General features: G+C 40.0%; 1 protein-coding gene across 9 annotated transcripts in view; it reads left to right on the forward strand.

Moving 5' to 3' along the window:
- The window catches only part of AOPEP (aminopeptidase O (putative)), a 697,195-nt gene that overhangs the window by 411,326 nt on the left and 269,116 nt on the right, over positions 1-16,753 (forward strand). For all 9 annotated transcript variants that reach the window (XM_056524681.1, XM_056524688.1, XM_056524672.1 and 6 more), the window contains one exon: positions 14,756-14,799. In XM_056524681.1, the coding sequence (XP_056380656.1) occupies positions 14,756-14,799 (44 nt within the window). The remainder of the gene's footprint in view (positions 1-14,755; positions 14,800-16,753) is intronic.

Genomic DNA, 16,753 nt, shown 5'->3' on the forward strand with positions numbered 1-16,753 from the left:
AGACACACAGTGCAAAGACTAAGTGAACTTCTCTCCTTTTTATCTGCTTTCCGGTGGAATTTTTATATTGCCCACACCTGTTCCTTTCCCCAGGTGAGTTTAAAGGGGCATCATATGCTTGAAACAATCTTACTTATCCACAATTTTGAAAGGGTGCCAATAATTTTGTCCAGCCCATTTTTGGAGTTTGGTGTGACATTGTGTCCAATTTGCTTTTTTCCTCCCTTTTATGGTTCAGTTCCAATACACATAAAGGGAATAAACATGTGTATAGCAAAACATGTGTTACTGCAATCCTTTTCTGTGAGAAATACTTAATTTTCTTGAAAAATTTCAGGGGTGCCATTATTTACGGCCATGACTGTATTGGTCCCTCATGTTCTCCAACCTAATTTACGGGAGCCAACAATTGGCCTGATTCTTCATTTGGATCATGTTCTGGACTGGGGATTCATGGCGGCTACTTTGCAGCAAATAGGATTGGGCCCATTGATGAGTGGTAGGATAGCAGCCCTTTCAAAAAGATTGATTAGTTTTTTTCTAGGTTTGTGCAGGCCCGAAAACTTCCTTGCATAGCAAGACGTTTATTATACAGGCGCAAACTAACAGGTGGAATAGGTTTCCCAGATAGCCACTTTTATTATATAGCTTCGGTATTAACTAGAGTGATAGACAGTTTTCATCACTTTGCGACTAAACGCTGGATTTCCCAAGAAACACATGCCACCCAGCTTCCTCTTACAGCCTTTCCAGTGGATTTACTACCGACTCTTCATACACTTTGGGAGGTGTGTAAGTCATATTTGCTGAAAATCCAAGTTTTTTCTCCTGATGGCCCACTCATGCCCATCACTAGTAATAGTGATTTCTCGCCAGGTATGAGTTCACCACATTTTCTTTCTGGATCACATACGTCACCCTTTACTTTTCTACACGTTTTAGACTGCTCGTCACTCCAGCCTCTAGGTTAAATTTGGCTTTAGAATAATTGCTGGTTAGAATACTTTTAGTTAAAATATGTATGTTTAAAAAATTAAAAGATGTTAGTTTGGCCACATCACATAATAATTTTATTAACATGGTTATCAAAAAGGAGATCAAGAGGAGGGATCGAAATCTTCGCATTTTAATTAGAGAGGATCAGAAATAAAACAATGTAAAAAAGAGGAAGTGGATATTGGCCCAATTAAAGAGTTGTGAAAAAGTCCTGGAAAATAATTTTTGAAAATAAAACTAAAATATCCTCCAATTTAAATAATCAGGTTATTAAATGTAATATAATATACAGACTTTACTTTACCCATCTCTTCTTGTATAAGATTAGAATAAGGCAAGATTTAAGGTACCCATGGTGTCTGGTAGAATCTGCAGACTTGCTGCATATGATGTGGCCCTGCCCATGAACGAAAGATTGTTGGAGTGAAGTTTTAGAGGATATTAGCCGAAATGCAGTGATGGATATTCCAAGATATTCCAATGATAGATTCTCTATCATTTTAGAAGGAAAAAAAATTGAACAAATTATTTGTAGCTAGGCTGAATGGATTTAACCTTAGCCTTAAAAAAACACACTACATAAGCTTAGTATGACATATATGTAAAAAGTGATTTATGTATTATACGTATACATTAGTATTGTATATACTTTTTCAATTTGCTAAAACAAAATATAGCACTCTTTTTCAAGGCAAAAGGTTTCTTTCCTTGAAAAAACTTCCCTAACTATCAGTTTTTATTTCAACTATGATATAGCCTGATGGCAATGCTGGTTGCATTAGCCTCAAATATATACAAATATTTTTCTTTCCATGAATATGACGCATTATGGTCAAAGGATGTGGTTATGCTTAGATGTTCAGATTTTGATATTTTATAAGTTGTCAGAAAATTCTCAAAGTTTGATAAATATACATTTGCAAATTTAACATACTGAGAGGACTGATTTTTTCCAATTCCAATTTTTTTTTCGAAAAATCCGATAGAAAGCCACAAAAGACCTGTTCAGTAATTCTAAAAAATACAATGCTCAAACAACAAGAACCAACAAGCAGGCACGTAAATGCAGAATAAGCTAAAGGGATCATGGAGATGTATTAGTAATCATGGAAGCAAATACAGGAGCCAATTAGGCATTGCAAGGACTGTTTTTTTTTATTAGTAGAACACTATGACCCAAATTTTCTAAGGTTGCTTAATGTTGACGTGCAACACAAATAATTATTTCTACTGTAAAAATCAATCGAACCAACTGTAAAAAAAAAAATCCAGATTTCCGCCAGCTCACATGTGCATACATGGCCAGTACTTCAAAAGCTCCAATAGACAGCACTGAGTGCTCTTCGGATCACATCATCATTTTTGTAGCTAAGAAAAAGGATCATGTGTTCCGAAGCACGTCCATCTATTGTTGCGTTTCATGTGTGGTTGTTCTTGGTTTTATAGTGACTATGTCACGGATTGCTGAAGTTTTTTTTACCTAATATTGAAACTTTTTATGCAGTTGGAAAGTAAAATAAAGTTTCTACCATGTGGCGCTACAGCTCTGAGTGTGTTCTAAACAAAAAATTATAAAGATTAAGTATTCCCTGGGCTGTTCTTTTCTGATGAAAGGGTGTTTTTCCCAGTCCCTTATCCTAGGTAAGCTAGCAGCAGAGCCCACACCTGCTAGCTTATTAATCAGATGGCCAATATTTAAAGGGGGTACTCCGGATTTTTTTAAATAACTGGTGCCAGAAAGTTAAACAGATTTGTAAATTACTTCTATTAAAAAATCTTAATCCTTCCAGTACTTATTAGCTACTGAATACTACAGAGGAAATTCTTCTTTTTGGAACACAGTGCTCTCTGCTGAATCACAAGCACAGTGCTCTGCGTAACATCTCTGTCCCTTTTAGGAACTGTCCAGAGCAGCATATGTTTGCTATGGGGATTTTCTCCTACTCTGGACAGTTCTTAAAATGGACAGAGATGTCAGCAGAGAGCTCTGTGTTCCAAAAATAAAAGAATTTCCTCTGTAGTATTCAGCAGCTAATAAGTACTGAAGGATTAATATTTTTTTTATAGAAGTAATTTACAAATCTGTAAAAAATTTCTGGCACCAGTTGATTAAAAAAAAAAAAAGCTTACTCTCTGGCTGGGCAGGCAGACACAGGTCTGTATGTGGTAGCACACAACAAGGAGGCTGTGTAAAAAAGACACAAGTGGAGGCTCTTTCTCAAGGATAGGAGACAATTGGACGGACCTGTGGAGGAGCTTAAAGGGGTACTCCCATAGAAAACTTTTTTTTTTTAAATCAACTGATGCCAGAAAGTTAAAGAAGATATCCCATGCAGCAAAGAAAAAAAAAATACCTAGCCATTCCATAGTATATTCACCTACCACCTCTCTGACATGTTTGTGATTTTTTTTCCGGCCCCCATTCACCGGCTATTCAGCTCATAAATTCCAGTTTCTTCCAGTTACTGGTTATGGTGGCTATCCCTGTGATCTCAAAGACTACATTTCCCTGCATGCATTGCTCACATTTCCTGCTCTCAGCTGCCTGAGCAGAGAGCTTGTTACCACCCCTAACTTATGTTAGTCACTCCCACAGCTCTGCTAGATCACTCCCACATAACACTGAGCTCCAATCATAGCCTTATACAGCAGGGTGGCCACGAGGAAACAAACTAATCTCAGTGCTCAGAGAGAGGGACCCTGGAGTTGAAGCTGCAGTTTTACACTGTAAAATCACTCCCTCCCCCTCCTCCTCTCAGTGAAACAGCTTTACAGTGGCACAATCACCTCCCCCCTTCTCTGCCCTGCACTCCTCTCTCCCCAGTGCTCAGTGTGACAGCTCTACTCTCCTGCTCTCCCTCCCCAGTGCTCAGTGTGACAGCTCTACGCTGGCAGCTCCCTCCCCTCCCCACTCTCCTCCGTTATCAGTGTAAAAACATTAGCAAGGAGAGGGGAGAGAATCAGCCTGTTTGCTGGGGCTGCTATGATCTGAATCAGCTGGCATATAGGCAGTGCTGCTCAGCCAATCACTGCAGAACAGAAGGAGGACAGTGTGAATATTCATCAGATGGAAGCAGAGCACAGGGAGCTCTCTGCAGCACAGGGGTTTTCTGGGTAATTGTCACGTCACGGCCCCGGGATGCTGCTGATAACAGCCTGAATAGGGGGTCGCAAGTCATGAAAACCTGGAACAGCTGAATTTCCTGTCAGACAGAAGAATGCAGAAAAAGCTTGTTTCTAAGCAGCATTGGTAATGGAAGTGATTTACAAACCTATATAACTTTACCTTCTGCACTAAAAGCTGAACAATTTTTTACTGTGAGATTTGTCCTTTAAACAGATTTGTAAATTACTTTATTAAAAAAATCTTAATCCTTCCAGTACTTTTTAGGGGCTGTATACTAAAGAGAAATACAAAAAGAAATGCATTTCCTGTGATGTCCTGACCACAGTGCTCTCTGCTGACCTCTGCTGTCCATTTTAGGAACTGTCCAGAGAAGCATACGTTTGCTATGAGGATTTTCTTCTTCTCTGGACAGTTCCTAAAATGGACAGTGGCTGTGAAGCAGCACAGTGTGAACACTGAGTTAAAATGTTGCAGAAAACGTGTGTTTTGAGCTGGTGGAGACTAGCTCTGCAGTGGATAAATTACTAATGTGTAGTCAGTGGCTAGACGGCCTAGGATTTGGTTTGTTCCAGTGTGAATTGTGTTTTATTTTTATTCTGCAACCTTTCCCAAAAAACCTTACCGAGGGTTAGTTGTATGAAGAAGTTGGTGTCGACTTGCTTTGATGCGGTGAAAATCCCTGAGCTTTATCTCACAATATATATACAGAAGGTTTGGGATTTTTAAGCATGAGTATGATGTGAAATTAAGGCAAATCTAACAACATTTAAAACACTGCCCCACATACAATGAAAACCAGCCCTAAATTTCTATGAAGCCATAAAACACAGCTCTTGAACTTTACAAAATGGAACTACAAATGGCATGTGATGAGACAAAATCTGTACTTTTTGGTTATGTACCTATCTCATTTGTCAACAAAAAAAAATGAAAATAATATCTATATATTGTCAGATATGGGTGCTGGATCATTAATGCCTTGCAGCTGTATTGCTAGTAGTGGTACAGAGGTTGTGAAAACCAGTGGCGTAATGAATTCCACTAGCAAAAAATCTCTTTGCTTCAGCTGAAATGAGGGCATAGTTAGATCTTTCAGCAAAAACAAAACCCAAACACACACACACAAAACCACACAGAAATTGTTGCCAGAACACAAAGTAAACGTTTTTTAATGGCAGTTTTTACGAGATGAAACATATTTAAGAGCTATTACAGTTTCAGTAAATACATGTTATTTCTGTATATTGAAAAGGTGTACATTTTTCCAATATACTTTTCTTTACCGATTTCTTATAGTTTATGAAGAGGTGCTTAAAAACACAACAAGAAAATTGACAATACAGGAATTTAAGACTCAAAATATGGGCTGGGAGACAATGAACTACAACGTTCTCCGCAAAGCATAAAAAATAGTTTATATCAATGAGGACTAGTTAAGAATATGTCAAACAAATTATTATAAGGTACAAATGTCACCCAACCCGTACACATTCACACATACACACCACATCCTTCATTCTCACCGCAGTCACACCATCATCTTGCGCAGTTTAAAGCAGTTGTCAAATTCGCACTCAACCAAGGCTTCATATGTGACCCTGTACATGCAGATATCAAAAGAGATGAGTGTATTGAAGCTGACAAAGCCGAATTTGTTACGCAAATCACTTCATTAAACTCCATTTACTGCCGTCCAGGCTCCAGGGCATCTAAAATGGCGGATCCACATGTCAGTACATGGGGCAAGGAACACTTGGAAGGTGGGAAGGGAAGTAGGCAGGATGACTTCTGAATCACATGCAGGATGCAGCCTATCAGCAGCCAGTCACCCCTGTGATGTCACAGCCCTATATATATTCGGCAGCCATTTTGCTGCTTGTCATATCATTCATTACACTGCATAGAGATAGGACAGACATCGCTGTGTGTGTTACACAGAAAAGCTAATTCCAGCAGCGTTTCACATCCTAGTCACATCAGCGTTCTGGTGGACAGAGAGCAGTGTTTTTTTCACTGAAAAGGGATTTTTACTGCAGCCATTAACCTCCCAGTCACTTTCTACAGCATTTTATTACAAAGAGGGGCAGATAGCTGTGTGTTGCCTCATACATTTCAACAAGCTGCCTCAACTTCATAAACCTCAGCAGAGGAGGCAGGAATAATTTTTCAACGCAATTCTGTATCTTTGTTCCACAACAAATCATCTGCTGGTTATACTAGTCTGTGGATGGTATAATACCCAGCAGTCCATTCCTAATAGTCTTTGACAGAGTGCAATTTAGTGTTTAGTACACAACTTTTTTGTGCTGCAACACTGTTGTGTACTGCTGGTGTTGTGTAAAAATAAGTTTTTTTTTAAAATGTACTGTACCACATTTTTTCTGCCCTCATAAGTGCATACCACATACGTACATCTAAGTAGTGTACTATTTTGTACCTGTTAATCTGTCAAGGGCCTAGATACTGTGAAAGTCCAGGCAAAAGTAATCACCGGCTGGTGTTTTACTAAAATACGTTTTTTTAAGCGTACTGTGACACATCTTTCTACCCTCATAAGTGCATACCACATACGTACATCTAAGTAGTGTACTATTTTGTATCTGTTAATGTGTCAAGTGCCTAGATACTGTGAAAATCCAGGCAAAAGTAATCACCGGCTGGTATTTTACTAAAATACGTTTTTTTTAAGCGTACTGTACAGCATTTTTCTACAGTGTTTTACAAAAATACTGAGATTTTTAGCCTACTGTAGCGCACTTTTCTGCCCTCGTAAGTGCATACCACATACCTACATCTCTATGTAGTGTACTATTTGTTACCTGCTAATCTGTCGTGGGCCTACATACTGTGAAAGTCGAGGGAACAGTAATCTGGCTGGTGTTTTACAGAAATATGTTTTTTTAAGCGTACTGTACCGCATTTTTCTGCCCTCATAAGTGCATACCTGATACCACATACCTATATCTAAGTAGAGTACTATTTTGTACCTGTTAATCTGTCAAGGGCCTACATACTGTGATAGTCCAGGCAAAAGTACTCACCAGCTGGGGTACTCAGGTACTTTTTTAAGTGTACTGTAGTGCATTTTTCTGCCCTCATAATTGCATACCACATACCTACATCTAAGTAGTGTACTATTTTGTACCTGTTAATCTCTCTATATATAAGGGTCTATATACTGTGAAAGGACAGCTAATAGTACACACCTGCTGCTGTTCTAGACAAATACTGTTTTAAGAGTAGTGAAGCGTATTGTACTCCCCTGATATACGCAATAAGTATGTCAGGCAGAGTAGTGCCAGGATGTGCACAGTGGAGTGGCAGAGGCCTAAATTCATCAGGCGCAGGCAGAGGTCACAGCAGAGTAGGCACGCGTGGCAGCCGGAGTCGCAGCGAGAGGTCTGAGCTCCCAGTGTCAGCTAGCAGTCGTGTCTCCACCAGCAACCCAGCAGCCATGATTGATTGGTTCAATCGGTCATCCACTTCATCCCAATGACATCCAACACCCCCAGTCAGCAGTCGGTGGCTTCCTCAGACTCAACCCTCACTTGGCATGGCCCTCATGCTGCTGCTGCCACCTCAAGGCTCTGTCATTGTGCTGCTCTATGGTCTTCTCATGCTAATGCTACCACCTCCAGGCTCTGTCATTGTGCCGCCATATGGTCTCCTCTTGCTGATGCTGCCACCTCCAGGCTCTCACATTGTGCTGCTCTATGGTCTCTTCATACTGATGCTACCACCTCCACGCTGTCATTGTGCCACCATATGGTCTCCTCATGCTGATGCTACCACCTCCAGGCTCTCTAATTGTGCTGCTCTATGGTCTCTTCATGATGATGCTGCCACCTCCAGGCTCTCTAATTGTGCTACTCTATGGTGTCCTCATATTGATGCTACCACCTTCAGGCTCTCTCATTGTGCTACCATGGATACTGCAAAACATAATTAAGGTGCTGGTCCCCAGTTTCAAAAATTCCTCTTAGGGTCAATTTCAGGACTCCTGATGTTTCTGCTGCCACATCCAGGCTGTCTCATTCAGCCACTATATAGTATGTTCATGCTTCAGCCACCTCCAGGCTGTGCCATTCAGCCACTATATGGTCTCCTCATGCTCCAGCCAACTCCAGGCTGTGCCATTCAGCCACCATATAGTCTCTTCATGCTGCCACAAACTTCAGGCAGTCATTCAGCCACTATATGGCCTCCTCATACTGATGACACCTCCAGGCTCTGTCATTTTGCTGCCATGTGACATGTGACTCCTTGTTAAATTTGGTCCTTTGTACCCACAGGGGACAGGGAGAGTGAGCCCTAAACTGACCCTAAAACTGCTCTCCCTGCCTACTTGCCCATCCACCCTAAACGGTGGATCAACAACTGGTCCCTTCCTGTGCTAAAGCGCAGTGGTGTAAAAACATATAATATACATAGTAGGTCACAGGCCAGAAATGGAAAATTACTAGACAACCAGATATACCAAACAGGATACAAATACTAACAGGGCAGAATATAAACAGGCAAACTGATAAGGAAACATAAGACACTGTTCACACTGGGACACAGAACAAACAAACTGGACACCCCACTCCACAAAATGGAAATATAATACATGAAACACTAAACTAGAACCGGATGAGTCTGAATAGACTCCAGAATACCAAACAGGAATATAACCTACAGAGCACAGGGTACAAGCAAGACTCAGACACAGGGTGAACACAGAAAGGGCAGAACAAACAAACATAGTCCTAAAACCAACTAATGTAACACAGACTAAAATACAAGGAGCATGCTTTATAACCATGGCTAATAACCCAGATAAAATGACAAGATAAATACAAGTTAAATGCTCAAGCAGACATAGTCAGAATATTGCACAAACAGACATAGTGGCATTAAACTAACAGACATCATAGTATTGCATGGAGTGGTAACAGGGAGTGGTAACAGGGATCTTGCATAGGACACTGTTCACACTGGACACTCCACTAATGAAGTAGCCATTAATAATAAATCCAAATAGACTACTGGCCAGTGTGAACAGGATGCTGGTCAAGTACAAAAACAGAAATATAAAACACAGAACTTCATATAAACGGATACAAGAGAAAACCCAGTGTGAACAGACACATAGCAAAAAGGATATACAAATCCTAAAACCGACTAAACAAACACAGCTTAAAATCTACTAAGAGCATGAAATAACATTGGCTTAAACCAGAAAATACAAAGTGCATGCTAAAACAGAGATAGTAGATTAAAAGCTCAAACAAAGAGTGTTTCACCGAGAGCTCCATGCAGCATGTTTAGCATCTTAGCAAGTCAGGATATAATGAAGTATCACCAGCCCAGAGAATAGACTGGGCTGACTTTAAATAGACACACTAGGAGCTATTGGCTAACAAGCCAAAGGTTTTTAACTATTCCCTAATCAGGGAACATAAAACTGTTCACACACAATCAAACCAATAGCTGTGTGTGAACACAGGCCAATACAGATATGACAATTTCTATTTAAAAATCTTAAATTTCAATGGTCTCCTCATGCTTCTGCCAACTCCATGCTGTGCCATTCAGACACTATATGGTGGTCTCATTCTTCAGCTACCTCCAGGCTGTGTCATTCAGCCAATATATGGCTTACTGATTCTGCTGGGCCTGGTGGCACTAGCTACCATAAATCTTCAATTAAAATTCAAAATTCATCTTTTCATCTTAGGGATTGTGAAGCCCTAGCGTCTACTCATGCTGCTGCCAGCTCCAGGCTGTGTCATTCTGCAACTATATGATCTCTTCATGCTGCCAACACCTCCATGCTGTGTCATTCAGCCGCTATATGGTCTCTTCATGCTGCCAACACCTCCACGCTGTGTCATTCAGCCACTATTTGGTCTCCTTATGCTGCCAACACCTCCACGCTGTGTCATTTAGCCACTATATGTCTCCTCATGCTGCCAACACCTCCACTCTGTGTCATTCAGCCACTATATGGTCTCCTTATGCTGCCAACACCTCCACACTGTAATTCAGCCACTATATGGTCTCCTCATACTGATGCCACCTCCAGGCTCTGTCTTTGTGCCGATCTGAGGCAGTGATTCTAAAAGCGACGCTTGTAATCTGCATGACATACTGAATAACAGTATTATTTCACTACCCCAGCACACTCCATATGCGTGTTAGAACAAAGCAAAGTGTTCTACACCCCTATTGAGGCTCTCTGTTGGCCAGAAATAGCTGTTTTTAATATAGATTTGCTGCAAATAAATTCGTATCGAACCAAATTTTTTCGCAAAATTCGGCTAATCATTTTAATCAAATTTTTCAAAAGTTTGCTCATCTCTAGATATGAACTTCAATCAAACGCACCCAGTGAGTGACACCAGGCGCATTAGGGGGCTTCCAATTCAACATTTCAACAATTTAACACATTAACAATTCAAGTTTTTTCTGCAAAAAATTATTAAAATCTATAGAGCCTATATCCAAATTGGGTTGGGGTAAGATCCTCAACGATACCCAGCAGACTATTAGCTGGGGCACAGGCATTAGGGAGTTGCAATTCAGTATTCAGGCAAGTGTAAACATCTGACCAGTAAGTCTATAACACAGGGCACTCCCAGATCATATATAGGTCCCACTGGCTCAATTGCAACTGGTACATGTGTCAGTGGCAAGGAGCTTCATGCACAGTAGTTTTTGCAGGGTGAGGTAAGTTGATCTCTGGTTCTAATGTCCTTTGATCTCTACATGAGGCCAGCTCCCTCATATGGGAATTTTCTAGGGACATAATATTTATTTGCCATTTCAGGAAGAAAAAATGCAGCAGTGAGTCCTGTAGGTACAAAATAGTTTTGATGAGATGTTCACGACTGAGCACAGGTTCAACTGGGCCTCAGTCAAACAGTACTGGATTACCCCCAAACTGTGAACAACAGGCATGTCAGTTTCTTCTCTAAGACAGATTGGAAAATCTTTGCCATTTATTGTATTTCTTTACTTTTCAAAAATGGATTTTTTTTTAAATAGAAACACAGCTTTGCATCACCCAATTGTGACCGATGTAACTTTTCTGTTTATCTTACTTTGTAGCTGTGTGAGGGCTCTTCTTTTTTAAGGTGAGCTGTTTTTTTCCCTTTTGTTATCCTTGTTTTGTTTGGGGGGGAGGTAAGGAGACCAAAAACCAGAAATTCACGCCTTTTTTTCCCTTAGGATAAATATAGTTTAATAGTTTTTTGTGTATTTTCTTCTGTTTTTTTTTTCCCAGTTAATAAATGAAAAAGGGTGTGTTTTAAATGTTTAATACCTATGGGTTTTGTATGTTTTTATATTATTTTTTATTATAGGGGACTTGTACAAGATGGTGTATTAGTATGTAATAGAACATAACAGCACATTAAATGTTGAGAAGAGGATAAAGTGTTTTTATAGCGTATTATGTACACTGATAACATTTTTGTAAGGCAAGAGGAACATGACAATTATATGAGGACATTGTAAATCTGTGTGTGCAGTTATAAAGTACATGAAAACTGTGCCACAGTGTACTGTAAGTGAAAAAAGGGTATCCCTGAGGCACAAACTGGAGGCATGTCAGTATACCTTTTCAGGGAATGCCACAACAGGAACCATGCAGACTATTTGGAAGTTTATTAAAACCTGTGTAGAGGAAGAGTGGTGCAGTTGCTCATAGCAACCAATCAGATTGCTTCTTTTATTTAAAAAAAAAAAGGCTTCTAAAAGATAGAATGGCCAAAGAGGAGTAATAAACAGTTGTGTCTTTCTTCCTTAACGCCGCAGGATGCATATTTATATCCTGCGCCGACTCCCGATATGTGAAGCGCGCTCAGTCAGGGGCTGAGTGTGTGCTTCATACCTGGCAGGTCCTTGTTGCTATCAGCAACCAGGACCTGTGGGTAATACCGGACATCACCGACCGGGCTGATTAACCCTTTAAACGCTGCTGTCAATGTTGATCACAGCGTCTAAAACTGGAGAAAACTGTTGCCGGTTAGCTCAGTGGGCTGGAAATCTCAGCATCCCAAACAGCTGAGAGGACTGCGTAGAATCAGAAGCCCCCAAAATTTACAAAATGGCATTTTAGTTTTTTTAGTTTTGCCACACAAACATTTTTCTCTGGTTTTGCCGTAAATTTTGTGGTAAAATTGATGTCAATATAAATTGGTGGTGCAAAAAATAAGCCCTCATATGGGTCTGTAGGTGCAAAATTGAAAGCATTATGATTTTTAGAAGGTGATGAGGAAAAAACGGAAATGCAAAAATGGAAAAACCCTGCATCCTTAAGGGGTTAATGGGGAAGTCACACAGCTTAACGTTACTACTTTTTCTCTGCCACTGACACCGGGTAAAACTGCTGTAAAAAGTCTCGTACCAGCAGGGTGTAGGAGAAGAAAAAATTGTCAAATTGAGCACAAGCCTTTCCAAGCACGTCTTCAGTTTAGTCATCCCCTCTACACCTTCTACCCATCTCCCATCTTAGCTTTTAGTCTTCATAAACCTCCAGCGTGACCCACATGTCTCACTGGTGCTTCTAGTTGAGAGTCTGCTTCAACACTGCTTATCTCACTTCACAGTACCAGCAGCTAAACACACACCACACACACACACACACAGCCTTATATAAACTTGGGTGTCACCCCCTAGAAGAGGTGCAAAACCATCACACCATCCCAGTCACATGATTATTCCACAGGATCCAGTCAGTCACAGCCATACAAATAAATGTCATAAAATAATTGGTAACATAGAACATCAGATAGTATATTGTACATCACTGTTATGAACAAAAAATAATGATAATAATAAAAATACAGTAGCACCTTATTACAATGTATTATATTGTGAAGCTATAGCATCTAATGTAACCTGCCACATTTAGTACAGAAAAAAAACTCCATATGAAATAATTATGGGCCTATAAAGTCCTGTGGATGTCGTAGTATGCTCAAACATTGGAGTCGTGATGAAGTAATGCATATGAGGCCTAAATCTTTGCTGTTAGTTGCATTACAAAAGCTTTGTATAACTTTATTTGCATTTTCTTTAACTGCACTAACTTTTCTAAGGGGTTATGAAGAAATGTTAACTGTCAGTCACTCTTAGTTGTTTTTTTTTTTTTATTGCACTGTTTTATATACCATGATGCATACTTTTAATGACTGTAGTACCTTATATTTTGCATGGGCACCGGTTTGGTGGCTAAAGGTTTAGAGTCAATTTGGCATATCTGGATGCCTGTAACCCATGTCACTGTGTCACTTTGGTAGGATGAGGAATGTAACATATAAAGGCTGTTTTGGCACCAAAAGGTAGATGTGTATTGATACCAATACTAATAAGGGAATGTGCCTGAGTTAGGCAAGTGGATAAGGGATTTTGCATGGCTTAGGGAATTAGTTTAGTTAAGATCCAGTAGAGATCCATGTAGGGCAAGAACTGTGGTTTCTAAGTAGGGTAGAAGTTGTTATAAGAAGTGCTGGATGGGGTACAGGCTACCATTTTAAAGAGTACCTGTCATGATCTTGATATTTTTTTAACCCTCCCAGTTCACTCCCTCATCATGATAAACCTTTATCCTTTATTTTTATTATTTTTTAGTTTTCTACCTTGATATTGCCATGTATCTACTGCTCAGTCTCACTGAGCTCCACAGACTGGGAAGAGGCATTTCCCAGCAGGTGAGAACTTTTTCCCTCACTCTGCTACACACAGCCCAGAGCAGTTCAGTGTGAGATGGGTTGTGATTGGCTGAGCCCGCACCCCCCCTCCCTCAGCTCTCTGAACTCTACTGTACACTCTATACACTGAGCTGAGCTGAGCTGAGGTCCCGCCAGCATTTCCTGACTTTTGTTTCTCCCAGGCTGCTACAGGAGACAATCTGCAAACAAGACTGCAGGCAGGACCAGAAGGAGGACCCCTGTTGGCCAAACTTTTAGGGGTTAATTTAATTAATTTAAGAGGTAAACTAGAAAGGTAATTCAAATAGACAAATTAGACAGTTGCCATTTAAGGAGTTGAATGCTGAATATTGGTGTTACAGTGAGGGTTTCTGGCTGACCATAGGTGGGACAAATCATCCCCTGCACCACAAGCAAAGCAATTCTGACAAGAGCTGCCACAGTGTGCCGTTTTGATTATAAGTATCAACTTTGCAAGAATTTGTGCCTCATAAACAGACATCTTATCACCTATCTGGCCGCTGGGAACCCCTGCGATCTATGGCCCTACACCCTGAGGTTCCAAACATTTCAGAACACCAGTTTTGGGCAGCAGTGGTTGTGATGTCACGTCCCCTCTATTCATGTCTATGGGAGGGAGTGTGACAGCTATCCTTTAGATAGGGGATAAGATGTCTAGGGGTGGAGTACCCCTTTAAGGGTAGGGACACACGTGCCATATTTTGATGCATTTTCGCTGCTGCCTATTTTCCTACCCATTGAAGTCAATAGGTAGCATAATACGCAGCTGATTTTGCTACCCATTTACTTCAATGGGTAAGAAAATATGCAGCATCAAAATACAGCAAGTTGTCTATTTTCCTTTTGCTCCTGGCTTGTTTCAGTAAACCTGTTTGTGTAGCCATAGTCCTAACTCATATTTTCTTTCTTTCAGGATTTCTTCCAAATGCTTTTCGAAACTGTTCCTGAACATTTGAAGTAAGTTATTTTATACAATTTTGATATAGTTACATAGTTTGAGAGGTTAAAACAAAAGATACAGGTCTGTCAAGTCAAGCCTATAACCCTAGAATGGTGATCCTGCAATCCCCTTTGAGGCAGAGACTAATTGACCCATACCTCTCAATTCTAGTACAGTATATAAATCAGAATTATTTCCTGGATCAATCTTTGTTTATTTCATATGATACAAACATCACCTTGCCATGATGTTTATATGTAGTTGGGCTTTCTTTTGCAGGTATAAAAGCATCCACTCCTCTAGGACAAATTTCCAAAAACTTTTTTTCAAAAGTTTTTGAAATTTTAAACACATATTTTCTAAATTTAAAACCATGCAGGGTCCTGTTGTATTTGTATTAAAGGGGTACTCAGGTGGAAAACAATTTATTTCAAATGAACTGGTGCTAGAAAGTTAAACAGATTTGCAAATAAGTTGGGGCCTTTAGGTACAGTATGCTAAATAATATATTGTGTGGAGTAAAATGGGATATCCAATAAATGGGAAATCTTTTAGAGCTAAAAATATTATACAGCTATATATCCAGCAATCATATGAATATAACAATTTAATGAGATGCATTAAAAACAAATAAAATAGTAGCCCAACAAGTAAAATAGTAGCCCAACAAGTGAAATACTAATTAGCACAATATATTATACAGTACACATGAAACATACCTGTTTCATATGTGTACCATGTAATATATTGTGCTAATTACTTTGTACATATAATTCTGTAATCCATATTCTCCTGTAAAAAACAAAAGATAGGAACCTATAGAAAGAAAGGGGAGCTTGCTCTTCTCTGCAAGCAATAGCGATGTGTGAAATGTAGAAATAGAAAGTATCAAAGTATCAATGTCCATTTCACTGGTTACCTGAGTATTAGAAGGAAGGAATAGTGGGGTAAGTTGGGGTACGTGGTTGGCAGATGTGTGTAGCTATACGCATTTTGGAGAGGTCCCCTTCTTCAGTAGCAATTATTATAATATATCCACTGGATATATTATAATAACTGCTACTGAAGAAGGGGACATCCCCAAAACGCATTTAGCTACACACATCTACCAACCAGGTACCCCAACTTATGTCCAATTCAAGGAACATAACAACGGTTATAGTGACCCTCAACACCCCGCAGGTCTTTGACGAATTTTCATTAAAGCGTACCCGTCAGATCACTCAAAAAAATAAAACTGTTATATGTTGCGCAGTATCTCATACTGATCATGTACATGTACTTTGTATGTGTATGTGACCTACATTTCTCTCAGAATTAGCTTTATTTCTGAAATACCTTAATTTTATCTACCAGAAGCAGGGGGGCGGGTACTCACTGTGATAACCGCTCCCCTCTCCTCAGTCCAGTGCTTTCCAACCAGGGTGCCTCCAGCTGTTGCAAAACTACAGCTCCCAGCATGCCCACACATCATTTGGCTGTGCAGGCATGCTGGGAGTTTTAGTTTTGAAACAGCATGAGGATATGATTGTAGTCCCCCTTTATTACACACACACACACACACACACACAGGCTTCATATATTCTTACACATACACATTAGATAGACACACTGATATACACACATACACATATATCCACACACACACACATGCTTGGACACTTACTTTTTCGTCTACAATGCATGTTTCTGCCTCTCTCATTGATGTCTGCTGTGTGAGAGACGGCAGCAGTCTTCCTGCCCCTCCCCCTCCCCTTCTCTTCACATGAGTCTCTGCAGTGTGTACAGCCCCTCCAAAACGTCCAGGAGTCCAGGACGAAGCAGTGTTCACAGAAGCAGTGAATGCATTCCAGGAGGCAGAGGGGCAGTTGTTCGACTGGCTTTTTCAGTATGAAATACTAAAAAATTTTCTAATGAAAGCAATTGCAAAACCTATTGTTTTTGCATGCTTTACAACATATCAAAACTTTT

This window comes from Hyla sarda, chromosome 1, assembly GCF_029499605.1.
Source record: "Hyla sarda isolate aHylSar1 chromosome 1, aHylSar1.hap1, whole genome shotgun sequence".
In the NCBI taxonomy this organism is placed as follows: Eukaryota; Metazoa; Chordata; class Amphibia; order Anura; family Hylidae; genus Hyla; species Hyla sarda.